Source organism: Toxorhynchites rutilus, chromosome 3, assembly GCF_029784135.1.
Source record: "Toxorhynchites rutilus septentrionalis strain SRP chromosome 3, ASM2978413v1, whole genome shotgun sequence".
Classification (NCBI taxonomy): Eukaryota; Metazoa; Arthropoda; class Insecta; order Diptera; family Culicidae; genus Toxorhynchites; species Toxorhynchites rutilus.
The window spans coordinates 21,530,199-21,548,409 of record NC_073746.1 but is presented as its reverse complement, the minus strand read 5'-3'; the positions used below and the strand labels follow the sequence as shown (position 1 = coordinate 21,548,409).

The window sequence follows — 18,211 nt, the reverse complement described above, 5'->3', positions numbered from 1 at the left end:
AGAATAAAAATCCAGGGAACAAAGTGGAACTCGAGGCGGTGATTAAGGAGATCTGGGAGAGCATTTCGTCTACAGTGACCATGAAAAGGGTCATACCAAATACTAGGAGATTATTGATTGATTTTTGTTATCTATCAACATTACTGAATTGATTAAAATTGAGAAACTTGAGCTGTCCACTCAATTCTGTCGCGTTTTTTTTTGTTTGTTCATCAAACATGAAGTAAAAATGTGACCAACTAAAAATGTGAAGCAAGTTTGGGCAGCTCCCGGCGTGAGAGTCTATAAGGTCACTGCCAGAGAAGATGTCCTCAGCAAATTAAAGTTAGTTTTCACTGATAAGTTTATCAGTAAGTTCTTGATTTGCAGTTGTGGACAGATACTAAGGTTACAAAAAAGACAACGGACTCGACAATGTATCGGAAAGAGTGCTTGCAGGAACGTCTCCTTCCGTTTATTAAGGTTCACAAAAGTCCAGTGAAGTTTTGGCCAGATTTGGTACCGCGATAATGGCTTGTTTGAGAAAACACTTTGTAAACTTTGCTGAGAAAAGGCAGATGCATCATGTACATCGAGGGACATAGATGGCGGATGTCTAGACTCTTTACTTTCCATCGACATATTTCCAAAGCGGTTTAGGAACTGATTTTCCTTTGAACTGTATGTATACTGCATGACAGTCATGAACGAAGCCAGAACGGTAACAGGCAGATTAAAATCTATGTCGCCATGCTTTCTGCTCATATCGAAAGTGTCGTTACTAACCAGTGGGCCCATCTACAGTTTAGCGTCGTATTCCACCCTTGTTTTGCAACTTTGCCAGCGACTGTGCTCTTACTCCCTTATGTATTCACCTGATACCTTTTTGTTTAAACATACGACTTTTGCGGCATTCCTTCTTTACCAACTTCTGGATATTCTATTTTTCGGGGAAGTGGTATTGGTTCAAGCGTTCTAGCGGCATCGTTCCAAACATATCTAGCAACGCTTTGGTCGCAACTTTTAATGCTATGTTGGGGATATCTGCGGGAGCTGCCGTTTTTGATAGTATCCAAGCTTCCCGTCCAAAACTACTAGTTCGTTGTGTTGAAATTAACGGTGGTCAAATATTCTCGACATATGAGTCCCTTCACGGCCCTTCAATTGGGCACGATTCCATTGATATCGTTGAACCTTTGAACTATCATCACGATATGGTATGCGTTCTCCCAGGGGTTAGTTTCCACTTATCAGCACAGTTCATAGCCTCTCTTGACTTCACGCTTAACTTTTCAATAGAACCTATCTGTTTCGATCGATCCTTTTTATCGACTTTCTGTATATATAATAACTGCCTTTTAGACGAACTTTGCGGTATTTTTTGTCAGAAACTTTGATAAACGAGGATCTGTTTCAAAATCCGGGTCGTTGAATACATCAGGAAATGCTTTTACCGCTGGTTTATTAACGTTAGAGAATGTCGATGAAGGGAATCGATCAAAACAGATAGGTCCTATTGAAAAGTTAAGCGTGACTTGCTCATTTTTATTTTGTTCTTTAAAGCCACCAGCATACGCTTCTCTCTGATTGCTAATACGGATGTTGCTGGGTATTTTGTTCTACCAATAGGCCATTTTTTTTTGCTTCAACTCTCTCGGAATGATTACGTCCCAGCTACACTCTGTCCAACTTCTATAAGACCAGGTGATGATCTTGCTGATTTGTGTCATTGCAAACAAACAATGCTTCAATTTATATTCTAGTGTGTAGGTATTGGTGACTACCACACCCTGCATGATTTTCATATGGGTGTGTGCAAGCGCTGTGCGTAAACGAATGTTTTCGTATTTTCAACTGTCAAGTTTCTTTAAGACCAGTTACATTTTCCGTTGTTTTAGTTGTTTTGTTCCATTAAATCTGTCAAACGCAGAAGGGAAAAGTCCTCACGGAGAGAAAAGAAAGACAAGTCGATGCATTTCACCAATAAAATGTTGATATCAGAGAAATTTCTCGTCGGATTGGACGATTCCATTAAGTAGGGCTCAATTATTTGGCGAATCCTCAAGGATAAGAAGGAGAGAGTTCCACGAAAATCGAAGCTCTCTGACCAGGATGAGCGGGAAATAGCTAGAACAGAACTAGAACATGTGCAAATAAAGCAATATTTCAACTACTTAACTGCTCGGGTGACAATTCGTCAAATTTTGGTAAAAATCCTCACATGAAGAGGGCTTAAAAGGTTAAAACTCCTCATCTTATACCATCGTCTGAGTTTTGCCGAAGCTCACATGAACCCACAGTGGGGCAATATATGCATAAAACAAAGAATGTTTTCAAAAAATACATTTTTTTATATACCATAACAAAAAGTTCTTCAATGTATAGGTTATCTTCACTGACGAAAAAAAGTTCAATTCGGATGGTCCTGATGGTTTCAACGGGTACTGGCGTGATTTATGGAAAAAGAAACAGTATTTTTCAACCAGGAATTTTAATGGAGACTCGTGCATGGTTTGGGCGGGATTCTATGCAAAATAGCTTCCACATAATTCAAGGATTACATATATGTTCTGGAATCTCCCTCCTACCGTTTTTGCGTGGATATCGTCACAAAAAAAATACATTCCAGCGAAACAATGCTACTATTCATACCAGCAAGGAAACTAAGCAATAGATTAAGGACCAACAACTTAATTTTTTGGACTGACCGGCTCGCTCTCCAGACTTGAATCCTGTTGAAAATCTTAGGGATAATTCTTGTATGCAGAATCTACAATGATGGAAAACTTTGCACCACGATTGAAGAGCTCAGGGTCGCAATTTCGGAAAAATGGAAAAATATCGAGAAATCCGTTCAGCAGGTAAATAGTTGTCCAACACAAATTTCCAAGGTTATTAGTCGAAATGGCAAGGTTACCAATTATTGACATGTAAATCAACCGATCGTTTTGAATTTTTCATTGATAATAATTATGATTTTTGAAGTGGTCTTATAGAAACTGGACAGCTGAAATTATCATATTTTAGCACAATAAATAAACAAACAACTCTTTTGAACGAAATTGACGTTCAATATACTTCATTCTAAGCATTCAACAATGTATGAATGTATCTCCTTGTACCTTCTTGTCGATCTCAGGTCCATAGTGATCTGATGATCGATGCTATACCGCGTCGCTGTGGGTCACTTTGGGTATACTCTTCGATGATAGATTCGCGACTGTTTTGAGAATTTGTTGAAATTGTTGAATCGGTATATCAGGCCTCACGATGGCCTAATAAGAAACAGAAGTACACTTGAGGCGAACGACAATCTACGACGGAGTACGCGAAACGAAGAATGCACTAGGAGCGGAAGTTCAACTGAATTAGTTCTACAGCGAATCCAGCACCTCGAAGTCCGAGAAGACTAAATAGGTGCGATAAAATACTCAAAGCTAATAAGCAAAGCTAAAATACAATTCTAATCAACCTACTGTTTGTAGAATCCGTTTACGAGAAGATTATCTACGTTTTCCTGCCACCGAACAAAATGCTGGAACAGAATCCAGTGCTTCCATATTCCATATCAAAAGTACATTAAGCTAACTGGCGACGAACTTTGCAGTTGTGAGTGAAGAGCCGAGTTTTTTTGTTGTAAACGAAACTATGCACTCGAAGATGTACAAGCAAAAATGCCTGAAAAACGTATTCTACTGTACACGGAGGACCTAGGAATTTTTGGGCAGAATTGAGCAGCTTGCATTACAGCCGGTAGACACCGACAACGGAGTGTATTTCATTAAAAAAGCTCGCAGCGTATCCCTGATTCCACCTAATTGAAAAATATTGAGCTATTGTCAAACTCAAAAATAGTGGCAGGGCGATACGGGATGAAGTGTAAAAGGAAGGAAGATGGATCTCCTGCAAGGATTGTTTGCTTCTCTAGACGTGTTACTCACCCTTTCTCCCGTGTGCAGTCTCGTATGTACGGAAAGGGCACGTGAATCAACGAAGGCCTTTTCACAGTATTTACATTTGAACGGCCGCTCACCTAGAACAGAGATTACAAAGATACAGTCTACATGATTGAACCACGTGAATTATCACCACCACTAACCCGTATGTCTCCGTCGGTGTATGATGAGGTGGGATGATCGGGGGAAAACCTTCGAGCAAAACTCGCATTGATTCGGCCGATCCTTACAGTGCTGGTTCAGATGCGTCTGCAGTTCCTCAGAGGATCCGGACGGTTTACCGCAAACGTTGCATTTGTACTCGAGATGCGGGGAGCAGCTACTGCTACCGACACTACTGCTGTTGCTGTTCGGGCTGGAACTCGCCTCGAGTGATGAGGTTTGTTGCTGTTGTTGTTGCTGCTGCTGCAATTGTTCCGTCGCCGCTTCGTGTTTCTTCATATGATGCTTGAGGTTGTTGTACTGGGGGAAGGTCTTCTCGCCTACAATGGTGGGGAGTTTAGTAAATGAAATGAGTTGTTCTTATTCCGTAATACTTACATATTTCACATTTATACGGATGAATCCCGGTATGCAAACGGTTGTGCACTGTTAGCGCGGAAGCGCTAGAGAAAGTTTTTTCACACTTCATACCTAAATGAGAGATTTGAGACGTCAGCATTTAATAAGCATCGTTTCCATTGACACACTTACACTTCAACCGATTGCCGGGCGTATGCAGCCGGGTATGCACCGACAGCGCCCGGCTATCTACGAAGGCCTTTCCACAGGTGGTACACTTGAAGGGTCGTTCACCCGTATGCCTTCGCCGGTGGATAACCAGATAACTGCTGCCGGAGAAGTTCTTTCCACAAATCTCGCACTGATTTGCCCGGATGCCCTCGTGTGCTCCCTTGATGTGGGCCTTCAAATTCTTGTGGTTGCGATAGGACCGCTCGCAGATGTGACATTTGAACGGTCGATCTGGTTGTACCGGATCAGTACCCTTACTGGACGAGTCACATTTGCCTTCCTCCTCCGTAGGGGCGCCGGAAGCAGTGGACGCACTGAACGGAAGACCAACGTTACTGCTGGTGTCAATGATCGTCTCCTGGATTGGCAACTCGGTTTTGGCTTGTTCCTGTTTCGGGGATTTGGCATAGGGTTCCTGTAATTGAAAGCTACAGTTTAGTAAAAGTGGTTCCTGTGTTCTAAGAGTATATTTACTATTGGAACAATAGCTTCATCTTCTGACATGGATGAGTAGTCTTCGTCCTCGTACTGGTCGTACTGATGCAAGCTCGTCACGTTCGATTCACTGCTTATTTTCGCATTCTGAACACCGCTGGTAATCCCGATGTTCATCTGCTGCAACTCCACGTTCCCCAGCACGAAATAGGTCTTCCCAGGAAGGGTCATTGCATGGGACTCCACCGCAGAAGGACCCTCTGTTAACAATTCGCTAATACATTCGCTCTCCGATCCGAACGGTTCAATACTGCTGAGGTCATGTTCCATTGGACTGTCTACGACGGAAGCCTTGGCTGTTGCGTAGCTGTTGGCTTCCGCCAGAGCAGGGTGTCCGACCTGCCCATAAAGTGTCATTCCCCCCGTTTCCCCTGTCGTTGATTGCACATAGTTTTTATTGCAGATATCACATTTCCCCCTTCCCTCGAACCCATTGATGTTCGATTCAGTTCTGGACGTCCCGTATTCCCGCCGGCAGGATTCACACCGGTACACCTGGATATCGGTGCTGCCACACCGGTGCCGATTGAAGCTGCCCTGGTTCGCGAATCCTTCCCCGCAGAACTCGCACTGGAACACGTGGTCTTCCCCAACCACCGTTCCCGACCCGCCGGAACCACTTAAACTGATCCGATTTGCCTGGAGATATTCGCAGAATTCACACTTGCAGGACTGCTGCTGCTGTTGCTGCTGGGCAATTTGGGAGATGAGGGTTTTTGGTGGTTGCTCTGGCGCCATCGTTGCCACTTGGGGCACAACCGCCTGTTTTACATAATCGCTTGCCGCGCTCATCGTCGCCGTTGTCGTTATTGTCGGATCGTACCGGTTTGCTCCATCGGATGGTTTCTGTTCGAGGGGTGAAGAGAAAAAAAAAAAGAAAAAAACGTGATAAACACATTTTTAATTTAATTTGCTTCAATCTGTTCGCTCGCGGTGACGGTCGGCAGTTGGAGTTTTTTTTTTGCGGGCTGGCTGGCTAACTGACCGGCCAGCCAGACTTCCGACGAGAGTCAAGTGAAAGGGAATCGTGGAAAAAGTGAAAAGAGTTTGTTTAACAAATAAGTACGGATTGGGTTGACGGGGCGTAAAAAAAAACGCGCGAAGCAACAGTTCACGGCGCGACATAGCGATAACTGGAGCACAAAGTGTGAATTGATGGGTTTGTTTTGTGACGAAAGGAATGCTCGATTGGTATGAAGTTAGTAAATAATTGAATGAGGGAATTTTTATAGATTGATGGTTGTTCCTTTTCTCAAAACAAGTTACATACAATGCGTCTGAAGAACGAATCTAAGCGTCTGAATCCAGTTTTTTGTGAACTGATTACAACAATCGTTTTTACACCCCATCAAAGAACATTAACACCAGCTCGATTGTTTGTCCGATTTATCTCGCTTGAAAATTGTGCGGAAAACAACCAAACAGAATTGAATGGTAGTGAGTAGGAATTACGTCTTTCTGTCCAGCTGCTGGAAGTTATTGCTCTAAAAGTTATTGCAGTCAAATATATACAGGGAATTTGCATTTTTTAAAGGAAATGCTTCATTTATCATATAAATTTATACTAGAGATTGAAATTCTCGCTCAGCTCAGCTGCGAGATAAGTACCGTTTTGTCTCAAATTCCAAACACCAAAATTCTTTTTTAGAGAGAAAGAGATGTGGGTAAAATATCTCTCTCTCTCTCTGAAGTTCAATGATGATGATGATGGTCCCGCCTCCTTCCCCTAGAGGTTTGAGCAAGACGAGTTATCTAAAAGATAGTTTATTTATTTTTTCTCAACATTGAAATCGATGTAGCAAACATAAAAAACGAACTGATTTTATTTACAGATATGAGTTCAAAAAATTGTTGTCAAAAGACAAGCCAATACTCAGTCATGTCCGCCACAGAGCCGATACCCTTGGCCCTTGCAGCCAAGTGGTCCAGAACCTAGTCCAACCATCAGCCTTGTTTTGGATTGACTATGAATACTCTAATTCAGAGAAATCGAGAAAATTTCCTTTACGAAAAATTCCTAGACCGGCACTTAACAAAAACTTTCAATTTAATATCCAACAGACTGCAAAAGAATTGTCCACATTAAATTATCCGTTCGTATAAAACTTCGTCAGTAAAGATCTTCGTCATACAAATAAAGAAAAACTCGTTCGGCTGTTAATAAAACACAGCTTTTACATGTGAAATACAGTGCCTCTTAAATTCCGTAAGTGTTGTTGTGCCTTTAGTATGTCTTGACATCGAGTTGAACACATTTATTCCTTTGAAGTACAACGAATTTTGTGAAGCACATGGCAAGAAATTTGGTGTTCCTAATTCCTTCGTGTTTCTAGTGTTATAACTATGAAAGTCACTTCCTCTTTCAACTCGATCACACAGATATCGAGGCAGCAAACCGTTAATTACTTTAAAAATGAACACCATTGTTGAATAAATAATTCTTTGCATCACGGATAACCATTGCAGAGCGTCCAACATTAAAGATGAGGAAGTGAATGTGTTACATTTTAGTATCAACCGCATTATTTTGTTTTGCAAGCGCTGTCTCGATATTTGTGTGTCATTGGCTAAAAATAAAATGGAAGAGCAAAAGTCTAAATGAGGAGAGATTATTGATTTGTATAGCTGTATTTTGCTGCAAATAGTTAAAACGTTTTTCAAACGACATAACATTCCATACTTTTTGGCAATTTTCTCGATGACATTGTCAATGTGAGTGTTGAACTTGAGTTTGTCATCAATAATCACGCCAAGATATTTAATGTCCCGAACTCGATCAATAGTCTCATTATCAATAACGATGGAGACTTTTTCATTTAAACGATTTCGCGAGATTACCATATATTTAGTTTTACTTATGTTCAATTTCAATTGCTTATACTTCAAAACTCTACTTAAAGAATGTAAATCTCCATTCAAATGTAAAACGACCTGATCTCAATCATTAGCTGCAATGAATGACATAGTATCATCTGCAAGAAGATTGATATCACAAAATCGTAAAACTCTTCGTATGTCATTGATATACATAATAAATAAAAGGGGCCCTAGTACACTTCCCTGAGGTACTCCAAGAATATTGGAAACTCCTAGCGGATTGGAAACTGAATAATTAAGAATAGGTCGTTGAGTTCTGTCATTCAAATAGCCTTCAAACCATTCATATGCAGTACTAGTGAATCCAAAGTGCTTAATCGTGTTCAACAACAAGGGCCTAGAAATTGTCTCGAAAGCGCGTTTTAGATTCAAGAAAACAGCAATGATATTATCTTTGCACTCTAGCTTCCCTTTCCATTTTGCTAATACCAAGTTCAATGCGGTTTCACAGGAATGACCTTATCGATATTCCGATTGTTCTGGTATTAGCAAAGCATTGAAATTCAAATACTCCAGCAGCTGGCCTTTAACGATTATTTCTAATATTTTCTTGCGTGTACAACATATTGATGGGACGAAGCTCTTCGGCTTTAATCGTTCCAGCAACCTTTTGAATTGGAACTATTAAAGAGTTCAACGAGAATGCTCTTTCGTATTTTATTCAGTACTGTAAATCTGGAGCGAAAAATCCAACCTAACTTTACCAACGTTAGCCTGTTTAGACTTTACCAACGTTAACCCAATGTTACCGCATTTACATTACCGTTTTCATGCAATGTTGTCAGCTGTACTGAAGAAATGGAAAACCATTGTCGACATCAAGAAGTTACAGAGAACGAAACCATTTTTCGGCTAATTATAACTCGGATAAAAGTGGGATCTCAATTTGATCGTTCAAGCATCGCATACTTGATTGCGATGTAATTTTTGATAAAAAATTAAACTCTTTTGGCACTAATCGTGCTGCGATGTTTCGATGTTTCAATCAAAATAAGACGAACGGTTTCGTGAGAGATATTTAGTTCACGGGCTAGCTCTCTCAAACTTAAATGACGATTTTCAAGTACCTTTCCTTTTATTTTGTCGATTTTTCCATCAGTTGAAGAGGTGGATGGTCGTCCTTGACGTGGCGAATCGTTAATTTATTCGCGACCATCTTTGAATACCTTATACCCATTCATACGCCCATGTTTTCGAAATAGTTGAGTCACCAAATGTATTCTGCAAACTTTTGAACGTTTCGGCACAAGAAATTTTGTTTGCAATTCAAAATTTGATAACGGGTATTAAAATTTATCATTTTTTAAAATAAAACACAGGTGTTTTGAGGTATTGAGTTCAAATTTATTATGGCTGTTGTTCAACGCGTCCATATTATGACGAGCGGCCTTGGCCGCCCGGTAAAGCCGACTAAATGTGGACGTACCGCCCGGGCTTGCCGACGTGAAGAAAACCGACTCGAAATAAACCGAACCCAACCCGAAACAAGTGGATCTGGTTCGAGAAAGTCAAACCAAAACAAAACGAATTAAATTAGCGTTGATGACATTGTGCTTCGTGTGTTTGTGACGGCTTCGTACATCCGATGGGGCTTCGGCTTCGTGCACCCGATGTGGCGTCCACATTATATAACGAACCGAAAATGCCTCCTGGTATAGGCCGATCGGCATCATTCGGCATAATGTGGACGCGCCTTTACATTTTAAGAATGAAATTCGGTTTTGGTTATACACTATGATCATAGGGTACTGGGAATTTTCTTCGTAAACGTGCATGCGGGAACTGGTTTATTTTTTTCTTTTGTTGGTACGACCTTATGACGCACATCTATCAGATTTAGTGTCATCAGATCATTAGTGTTTGCCTGTACATCGCAAACGGCCGGAAACGTGGGCTGACAATTTTTGGATATTGCACGATGATAACGTGCCACCGCATCGAGCCTGAATTTTAATGAATTATTTGACCAAACATAGAAAAACATCGAGCAAGCACCGTATTCACCTGATATGGCATCGCGCTTTTTTTTTGTTCCCCAAGTTGAAGTTGCCACTTCGTGGAAAGAGATTTCAGTCGATCGAAGAGATCAAAGATAATGCGATGAGGGAAGTAATGGTCATCCCTTCATCGGCCTGCCACGGATGCATGGAGGACTGGGTCAAGGGCTTCAGATGGATCAGATTTTGAAGGAGATAAAACAAATGTGCCTGAAATTCAACTGTATATTATATTTAAAAATACCCGACACTTTCTGATCATATGGTATATGTGTGTGATATCATTATTATGAACAAATGTTGCACGCTCGCTAGCTGGATTGAGGCTGTGATTTCAAATCGCGGATCGCTTATTCATATTAAATATGCTAAGAACGCGCAGACACGAATACATATTATTGACGGTACGGGTAGGTAAGCACATAAATAGGCAGAACAAATATGTGGGGAAGTGGGTATGTTTCTAATTTTCCTTAATTTAAAGAGGGACCCTACTCTAGAAGGTCGAAAAATAATGAATTTTCCTGGTTTCTTTTCGGATATTGGAATAAACATTGGGTGTTGGGACATTTTGACGACTGGTGAGGGTATATTTGAAGATTTATTTTTTATTTTTTGGATGCTTTTTTTGATATTGATTATAATGATATTGGCAGTTGGGCGCATTGAACAACTGTTTCTTGCTTTTTTCAGCAAGCGGAAATGAATTATCAAAAACGTGACGTAGCGATTTTTGGAAATTCGAAAAATTGAAAATTACGGCCATTCGAATAAAAATGAACATTTTTTCTCAACAAAAATCAGTGTTTAAAAGCATAAAAAAAATAAAAAATGAGATATCATAGAACGGCTTCGTAACAACTTAGGTAATTTATTTTTACAAAACTCAGTCGGATTAGTCCACTAGATTCTGAGAAAAATATACAAACTGCAAGGAACTGTTGTTTCAAGAACCTAGCTGCTAATAGTATAATCATCACTATATTGACATCCAAAGAATAAAAAAAGTACATCTTCAACTCTACCTTCTTTGGTAGGAGCATTGAACCACTCCGACCATTAGTATGATTTTTGTGGTGAGCTATACCTTAACTAATTACCAAAATGTCCTAGCACCAAACTTTTTTTCCAACATCCGAAAAAAAATCACGAAAATCCGTTATTTTCCAAGCTTCCAAAGTGGGGTTCCTCTTAAACCATTTTCAGGTGAAAATACAATTTTTTTTTTTTATCTTCACTTATTTTTCGTCGGCCTATTTCCGCCACTTTAGTGCCAATCACCGACAACAGGGAGGCGACTCCACCTGTTCCTACCTATCAGACTCAACAACTCATGAGCCGGGCCAACTTCTTTTACTTCCCCTCCGAAAGAAGACGTAACCAGAGATTTTTCGCCTCAGAAAATCCCAACGACGCCAGCTGGGATTGAACCCAGGCCGATCGGATTGTGAGGCTGTTACGCTAACCACACAACCACTGGCGCCGTCGTAAATACAATAATAATTATTAACATTATTTCATAGGAACGTGATCTGTTTTCTGATTTGGTACTTTTACTGAAAGACGTGGTCTTACGTCAAAAAAAAATATATATATATACAGCCATTCCATGCCAAACCAATATAGTGGTTCTCAGATTTTCGTGAAAAATGAAAGTTTTGTTCTTTATCGCAAAACATTTGACCCGTATTTTTCTTTTATTTTTTCATTAGGGTGACCATTTCCATTTTAGAGTTGTCCGAAAAATCAACTTTTTCTTCTTTTTTTCCAAAAATGACTTTTTTCAAAAATTCATAAATTTTGAACTACTAGACCGATTCAGATGATCGACATATCAAATTGCTGGTCTTTTTTGGAAAAAAAAATACACTAGCAGAAAATTCGAATCCTGCTCTCGTTATTATTGATTCTATTGGTTTTTTTTGTTGTTTTCGTAGTCTCGGGACCAAAGGGGCTATATATTTTTATTTTTTTTTCTGGAAAGTTGAGGATTTTTCACATAACATATGTCGAAATCAGAGAGGCATTTTTTTGTTTTTGATTAATGATTTTTCAAAGTAAACCGTTAGTTCGAAAAATAATTTTTTTGGCACTTGGTCGTTTTTCTGTCTGAAAAGTCGATTTTTGACAAAAAAAATGTTTTTGAGATAACTGTAATTCTCGATGTGTCATGCAATTTTAAGACATTTGGCATAAAAAAATATTTGAAAACCCCGATTTCGGTGATTTTTCGGTTTTTAAAAAACTCAAATTTTAACGTCTGCAACACTAATAAATGAAGTTCGAATGAGCTAATATTTTGCACAGGGTATATTATCGTGCAAATCAACATTTCGTAACAAGTTCCGAATGAAACATCGAGATAATTATATTTATTGGCACTTAAAACCATACGTTTCGTCTAGTAGTCCGAAAAAAAACTGAGTCCCAGAGTGTCGATTTTTTCATGCAATTTCAAAACATTTGGCATCCAAATTTTTTTTTCGAAACCCCTTCGATTTCCTTTTTGTGATTTTTCGATTTTCAAAAAACTCACACTTTGACCGCTTTGCGCCACTCTCCCTTAAGTCCGATTGAGCTGATATTTTTTGAGGTGGTAAACATTTTGTATAGGGTAACTTTGAAATTTGTGTGCTCCCGTGGCCGAGTGGTTAGCGTCAAACCTAACATGCCGGGGGTTCGGGTTTGATTCCCGTTCTGGTCGGGGAAATTTTTCTTCAAAGAAATTTCCTCTGACTTGCACTGTGGTCACCCGTATTCTAGAACTTGCCACTCAGAATGCATTCAAGGCGTGTTATTTGGCATAGAAATCTCAACTAAGTACTAATGAAAATGACGCAAGTAATACTACGTTGAGACGGCGGAGTTCCTCTAGGAACGTTAGTGCCATATAAGAAGAAGAAGAACTTTGAAATTTTAGGGTCGATTTTTTCCCATGGCACCCTACTGTACATATATAAAGGATCATAAATTGGTCATTCGAATTTTTCAGAGAGGCAGCTCAGACAATAACTTTCGGAGAATGGACAAGAGTTATCTAATAGGAATAAGAGAGAGAAAATCTGTATTCTGCTCGTCGAATGACGTTATCGAGTCACAGTACTCCTGAACTCGAATAGCGTAACTGTGGATGTCTTTAAAAGAGAATTGAAGTCGTGTCTTCTTCTGCTATCGACGACTTTTTTCTATCAAAGTTCGGAACAATTCCTCTTGAGTCAAATGATACGAATTCTTCCAGACTGAGATAAAATTTGAATGCAGGTTTATGAGCATGAGCCACTGACATATTTTTCGTGCTTAGTAAAATTGATTATTTGATGAAACTTCTCGATTTGCTATAAATTTGGTGAAATATCAATTTTACAATTTTTATTATCATCTCTGAAGATTTCCGAACTTAACATTTCCCTGCGATACGTACAGTCACAGTCAAAATATAGTCCTCACTTTTCTGATAATCACATTTCACCTCCGACGTCATTGGGAAACTCATTCAGTCGTATTGAAATTTTTTTAGATGTGCATTTTTGCAATAATAAATGAAAATAATTTTTTTAACTGATAAGTGTTGTAAAATTGGTGTTAACAAAGTGTCCACATTAAAATATTTCATGTTCGTTTAATTTTCTCATTGAATCACCCCTCGGTTTTTTTTATTGTTTTGACATTTCCAAGTGTTTGTTGATCTCGTTGCTGGTTTCATTTGTTGGTCAGAAAGATTCAGTACGAATTATCTAAATAGCAAAACTATTCCCTTGCACATCCGAAAACTTGATGTCACTTATTCGTGACATCGAGAAAGGTGAATCGAGAAGTTGCCATTTGTTAGCAAAGTCAACAAATTTGCTAAAGAACATGTTGATAAGCCTTTGGAATTTTGGAAGACCGTTTTGTGGACTGATGACTCCCAATTCAAGTTGTTCAACGTAAAAACGCGAGATCGCGTATGGCGTAGAAATGGAGAGGCTCTTCGTGATCGGCATATCCAAGTAACAGTGAAACATTGCGGAGGGAACGTAATGGTGTGGGGATGTTTTTCTTGGGCTGGTGCTGGTGCTTGGGTAAAAATTGATGGTATTATGACAGTAGATTCACACATTTGGAGGTTTCGTTGGTTAAAACAGAGCTGGAAAACAAACGTGTGTTCCAGAAAGACCCGAAACATGCCGCGAAGAAGACGAAGACATTTTTTTCGTTCCTGCCATATCAAACCTATGGAATGGCCCCGAGTCCAGATCTGAAACCAATAGAGAATTTGTTGACCATCTTGGATTCACGAGATGATAAGACAGGGGTTACCAACAAGCATAACTATTTTCGAGCCTTTGAGAAAGCCTGGGAAGATATTGACCCACAACATATCAAAAATCTGGTGGAAAGTTGAAGTTGAAGGCCAAGGGAGGATACTTCAACTACTGAACACTCAACAGGTTGAATCTACACCCTATGTTAAAATAAAATAAAAAATGGGCACATTATTTCGACAAACATTGTTTTTACTATTGTTTAATCTTTCTTGAAGAAAAAATGAATTTGCTGGGAATGTCATTTTTTATGTAACAGGCAAGAAAAGAACATGATGAATGAACGATGAAAAAAAATGAATTAATTTTTGTTATGCTTCGATATTTCCCGATAAATTATACTTAGTTATGAAACGAATGATTTTGCTGCTCCAACCATCGTTCACTAGCGGCCATTGAAGCAGATATGGGTGGAGGTGTGGAGGCCAACCGCACGAGTGGTTCATATACTTCGCCAGGCAGGCAATCCACAAAATACATTGAAAAGTGCACACTTTTCTACACATGCAACGATGCGTTTTCCCAATCTCCTCCTCCCTCCGGGCCAGTGGTGATGATCTGGATGACGATGATGCACGATATATGTGCGTGTGGTGCGTGGGAGAGGGAGGCGCACTTTTGCGAGGAAAAACGCACAACATCGTGGCCACCGCCGACGGTCGGTCGGTCAATGTATCGGAGAAAAACTCCTGCTTTTTCACCGATTCGGAACGCGCACTGCACGATTCCCGATGACGATAATGATGGCGATGCGTGCGATGTGTGATCTCGCTCGCTGCGTGCGTGCGTGAGTGGCGGCCGGGGGGTCGCCGAATGCGCTCAGCCTCAGCCACTCGCTCGCACTCTCGTGCACTCTTTCTCTGCTGTGCTGTGTTGTGTCGTGTTCAAAATCAATCCCCTTCAGGATAACAGCGGCGCGCCCGGCCCGGCTGACAATCGGAATAACCGCTCGCGCGATACGCGATGCATTCTTCCGAGGGGTCCGACGCGAGACGAAGAAAAATCAATTATTGTACGTTTTTCAAAATGCCTGGACCTCTGAGGGCGAATCCGGCCGGGCGTAGGTTTTTGCAGTTTTATATATGGCTTGCCCGACTAGAGGCTGTAGGAACAAATACAACGGTGCGGTGCGTGTGTACATACATAAGCAGCTCAGTTGCCACCGACCACCGTATACAATATCGGCTCGGATGAAAAATTCATGATGAATCTATTTTTCTGCAGCGAAATCGCGCTGGAAATTTTCCGCCCGCGCAAATGTAATTTGAATGGTAAGCGAATCATACTCTAATGCATTTTTAATTCAAAGAGAGAGTTCCGGAAACTTTTATGGCGATTTAATCGATTTCTCTTCTATAGAAGATTTAGATTTTGTAGATGAAGAATCGGGATTTGTTATCTACTATATTCTATTTTATTCCAATTATACGTTCGATATCTTATGAATTATTGTGAGGATAAAGTCTACTAAATGTTTTTGAGTAAGAACTATTATGGATGGAAATACCAATGTAAGAGGTTGACTTTGTCATATCCTTAGCTAGCTTTCAAGAAATATCGCAATATCATGATAGATCTAGATCTGTAATCTTACTCTAAATGGCCAATCGCCTCCAAAGTGCCTGGCATCATGCATAGTCTTCACCACCTTAATGCTTTTTACGCAGAAGAGATGCCTCATCATGCGCGGATTGTTATAGCTGGCATGTCTCGTTCATATGCTCACAGGAAACAACTTCTGCATTGCTTCCATCACTCAGTGGTCGTTTCGCATGCACACTTAGTGTGCTCTATCGTCTACACATCTTACACATACACTTAAAAAAATCCTCGATCGAAAACTACCAAATACATTTTTTGGTTTTTTGGCCAAATACATTAGTAGAATGTACAATTTTTTTGTACATATTGTCAACAAACCCGCATCCCTACCAGATGTTAGTATATTTTATTCGATAACATTAGTAAACTTGGAAGTTGTCAAACCTGAAAACTGGTGAGATTTGCGCGAATTAACCATTTTTATTGTTGCCAAAAGGCAATACTGAGGTATAATAAGGATATAATTCTAATACGTGCATTTTCGGCGGGGAAATGTTGCCGATATTGGACTTACGAATCATGGTTCTGTTTGACATATATGTTTATTAGTACGGTAGAAAATAACTACAGATTGGTAGCATTTACCAAAAAAATCGTTATATTTACTAATTATTTCTCTCAGTGTATTGACGAGACTGTGCTCCGTCTTGCTTCCACCACTCGGTAAACGCTTCGCATGCACCCTTCATGCGGTTCCGTTCGAACCACCAAAACACAGATAGGTAAAAACTTTTGCAACGCACTGATACAATGGAATAAATATACTAAATTCATGTATCTCTGTAGCGCGTGTATTTACACCTAGCTCTGTGTGGGTGGAAGTGGCATTCTTGTTCGTTGTTCTTCATAATGTTTTCATGTGTTTTTCATTCTCTCAAATCCCCATTCATCGTGAAACAATTATTCATTCTCGAAAAGTAATATCAAACCATTGACACTTTATTTCCAATAAAGGGAGACATATTTTCTGGACGTGTATTCACAGCAAGTTTCGTTTACGTGTCAAAAACATAAAAGCAGGTCACTTGTTTACGTTTTCAAAGTTGCTTTCAAGATGTCGCGAATCGAATTGGAAACGAAGGCCGCGGTGACACTGCTAGCAGCTTCTTCCGAAAATGTGGCTGCACGAAACGCATACAATCGTGAAAAGTAAACAACCACATAGAACTGTACTGGCCGTGTTACATTGCTTTCCCCTTGCTTCGTTCGAACTCGCCAGTGAACAAAATTATTTGTTTCTCTTCGTCAGTTATCGTACAATCAAATTTTCGTGCGTACTCCGATCCAATGTCACCTCGGCCTAAGAAAAAAGTTTTGCACATTTGGTGGACCGAGAAGGGTGTAAGATACAATTCAATCGCGAAAAGGACCAGAAGGCCTTGGCTGGATAAGGAAGCAAAAAGTTCTCCCAAAATAAAAAAATCTTGAAATATTGAAAACAGTTTTGGAAAATTTTGAGATTCACTATTCACTACATATTTCAATGTGTTCCTACGCTTTCTCTAGATATGTGTGATTTTTTCAGAATTTTAACAGTGTTGCGCGGTACAAAGAAAATATATTTCCAATATATTTTTCTTTAGAATTTTGAGACCCATACTGGCTATATTCATTCAAATATGTTCGTGTGTGTTTTCTGATATCTGTGTTTTTTTTCAGAAAATTTCAAAAATAAATTAATTTAAAAAAATGTTTCTTTTTTTTAATTTTCAAATATTTTATTTTCCTAAAATCTAAAATTGCATTGAATCCATGTGTTTACCAGATTTAAAAATTATATAATTTTACTGAATCCTTATATGGTGAAAGACGTAGTTTTTCATTTTTCATGCCTTTCTTAATAGGTTTGGAAATTGTTTATCTTTATTTATATAGAATCCGGAAATAATGTCCTTAAATTTGTTTTTAATTTCATATTTCAGAATAATACGATAATAGCCAATTAATCATTAAAATATATGAAAAAATATTTTATAAAATGAATTTAATCAATATATGTATAAAATGTATATAAGATTTGAGGCTCTTTTTACAGATACACGAATACAATACAACCATGGATTCTAGGAAAATAAACAAATAATGGAAAACTTAAAAAAAAGAAATAAAAAAAATATTATGATATATTAAAAATGTATTGAATGTTTTCGTACCGCGCAGTTCTCGAAATTTTCTGAAAAAGAATCACAAATAACAAAAAACACATACGAACATATTTATATATATATAAATTAAACCAGTACAAACTAGGTTTCAAACTTCTAATAAA

General features: G+C 39.1%; 1 protein-coding gene across 2 annotated transcripts in view; it reads right to left on the bottom strand.

Moving 5' to 3' along the window:
• Window positions 1–18,211, bottom strand: part of LOC129778746 (zinc finger protein 271-like) — a 136,346-nt gene that overhangs the window by 2,295 nt on the left and 115,840 nt on the right. For both annotated transcript variants that reach the window (XM_055785831.1, XM_055785832.1), the window contains 5 exons: window positions 5,142–6,008; window positions 4,629–5,082; window positions 4,476–4,568; window positions 4,079–4,417; window positions 3,921–4,012 (listed from right to left, as the gene is read on the bottom strand). In XM_055785831.1, the coding sequence (XP_055641806.1) occupies window positions 3,921–4,012; window positions 4,079–4,417; window positions 4,476–4,568; window positions 4,629–5,082; window positions 5,142–6,008 (1,845 nt within the window). The remainder of the gene's footprint in view (window positions 1–3,920; window positions 4,013–4,078; window positions 4,418–4,475; window positions 4,569–4,628; window positions 5,083–5,141; window positions 6,009–18,211) is intronic.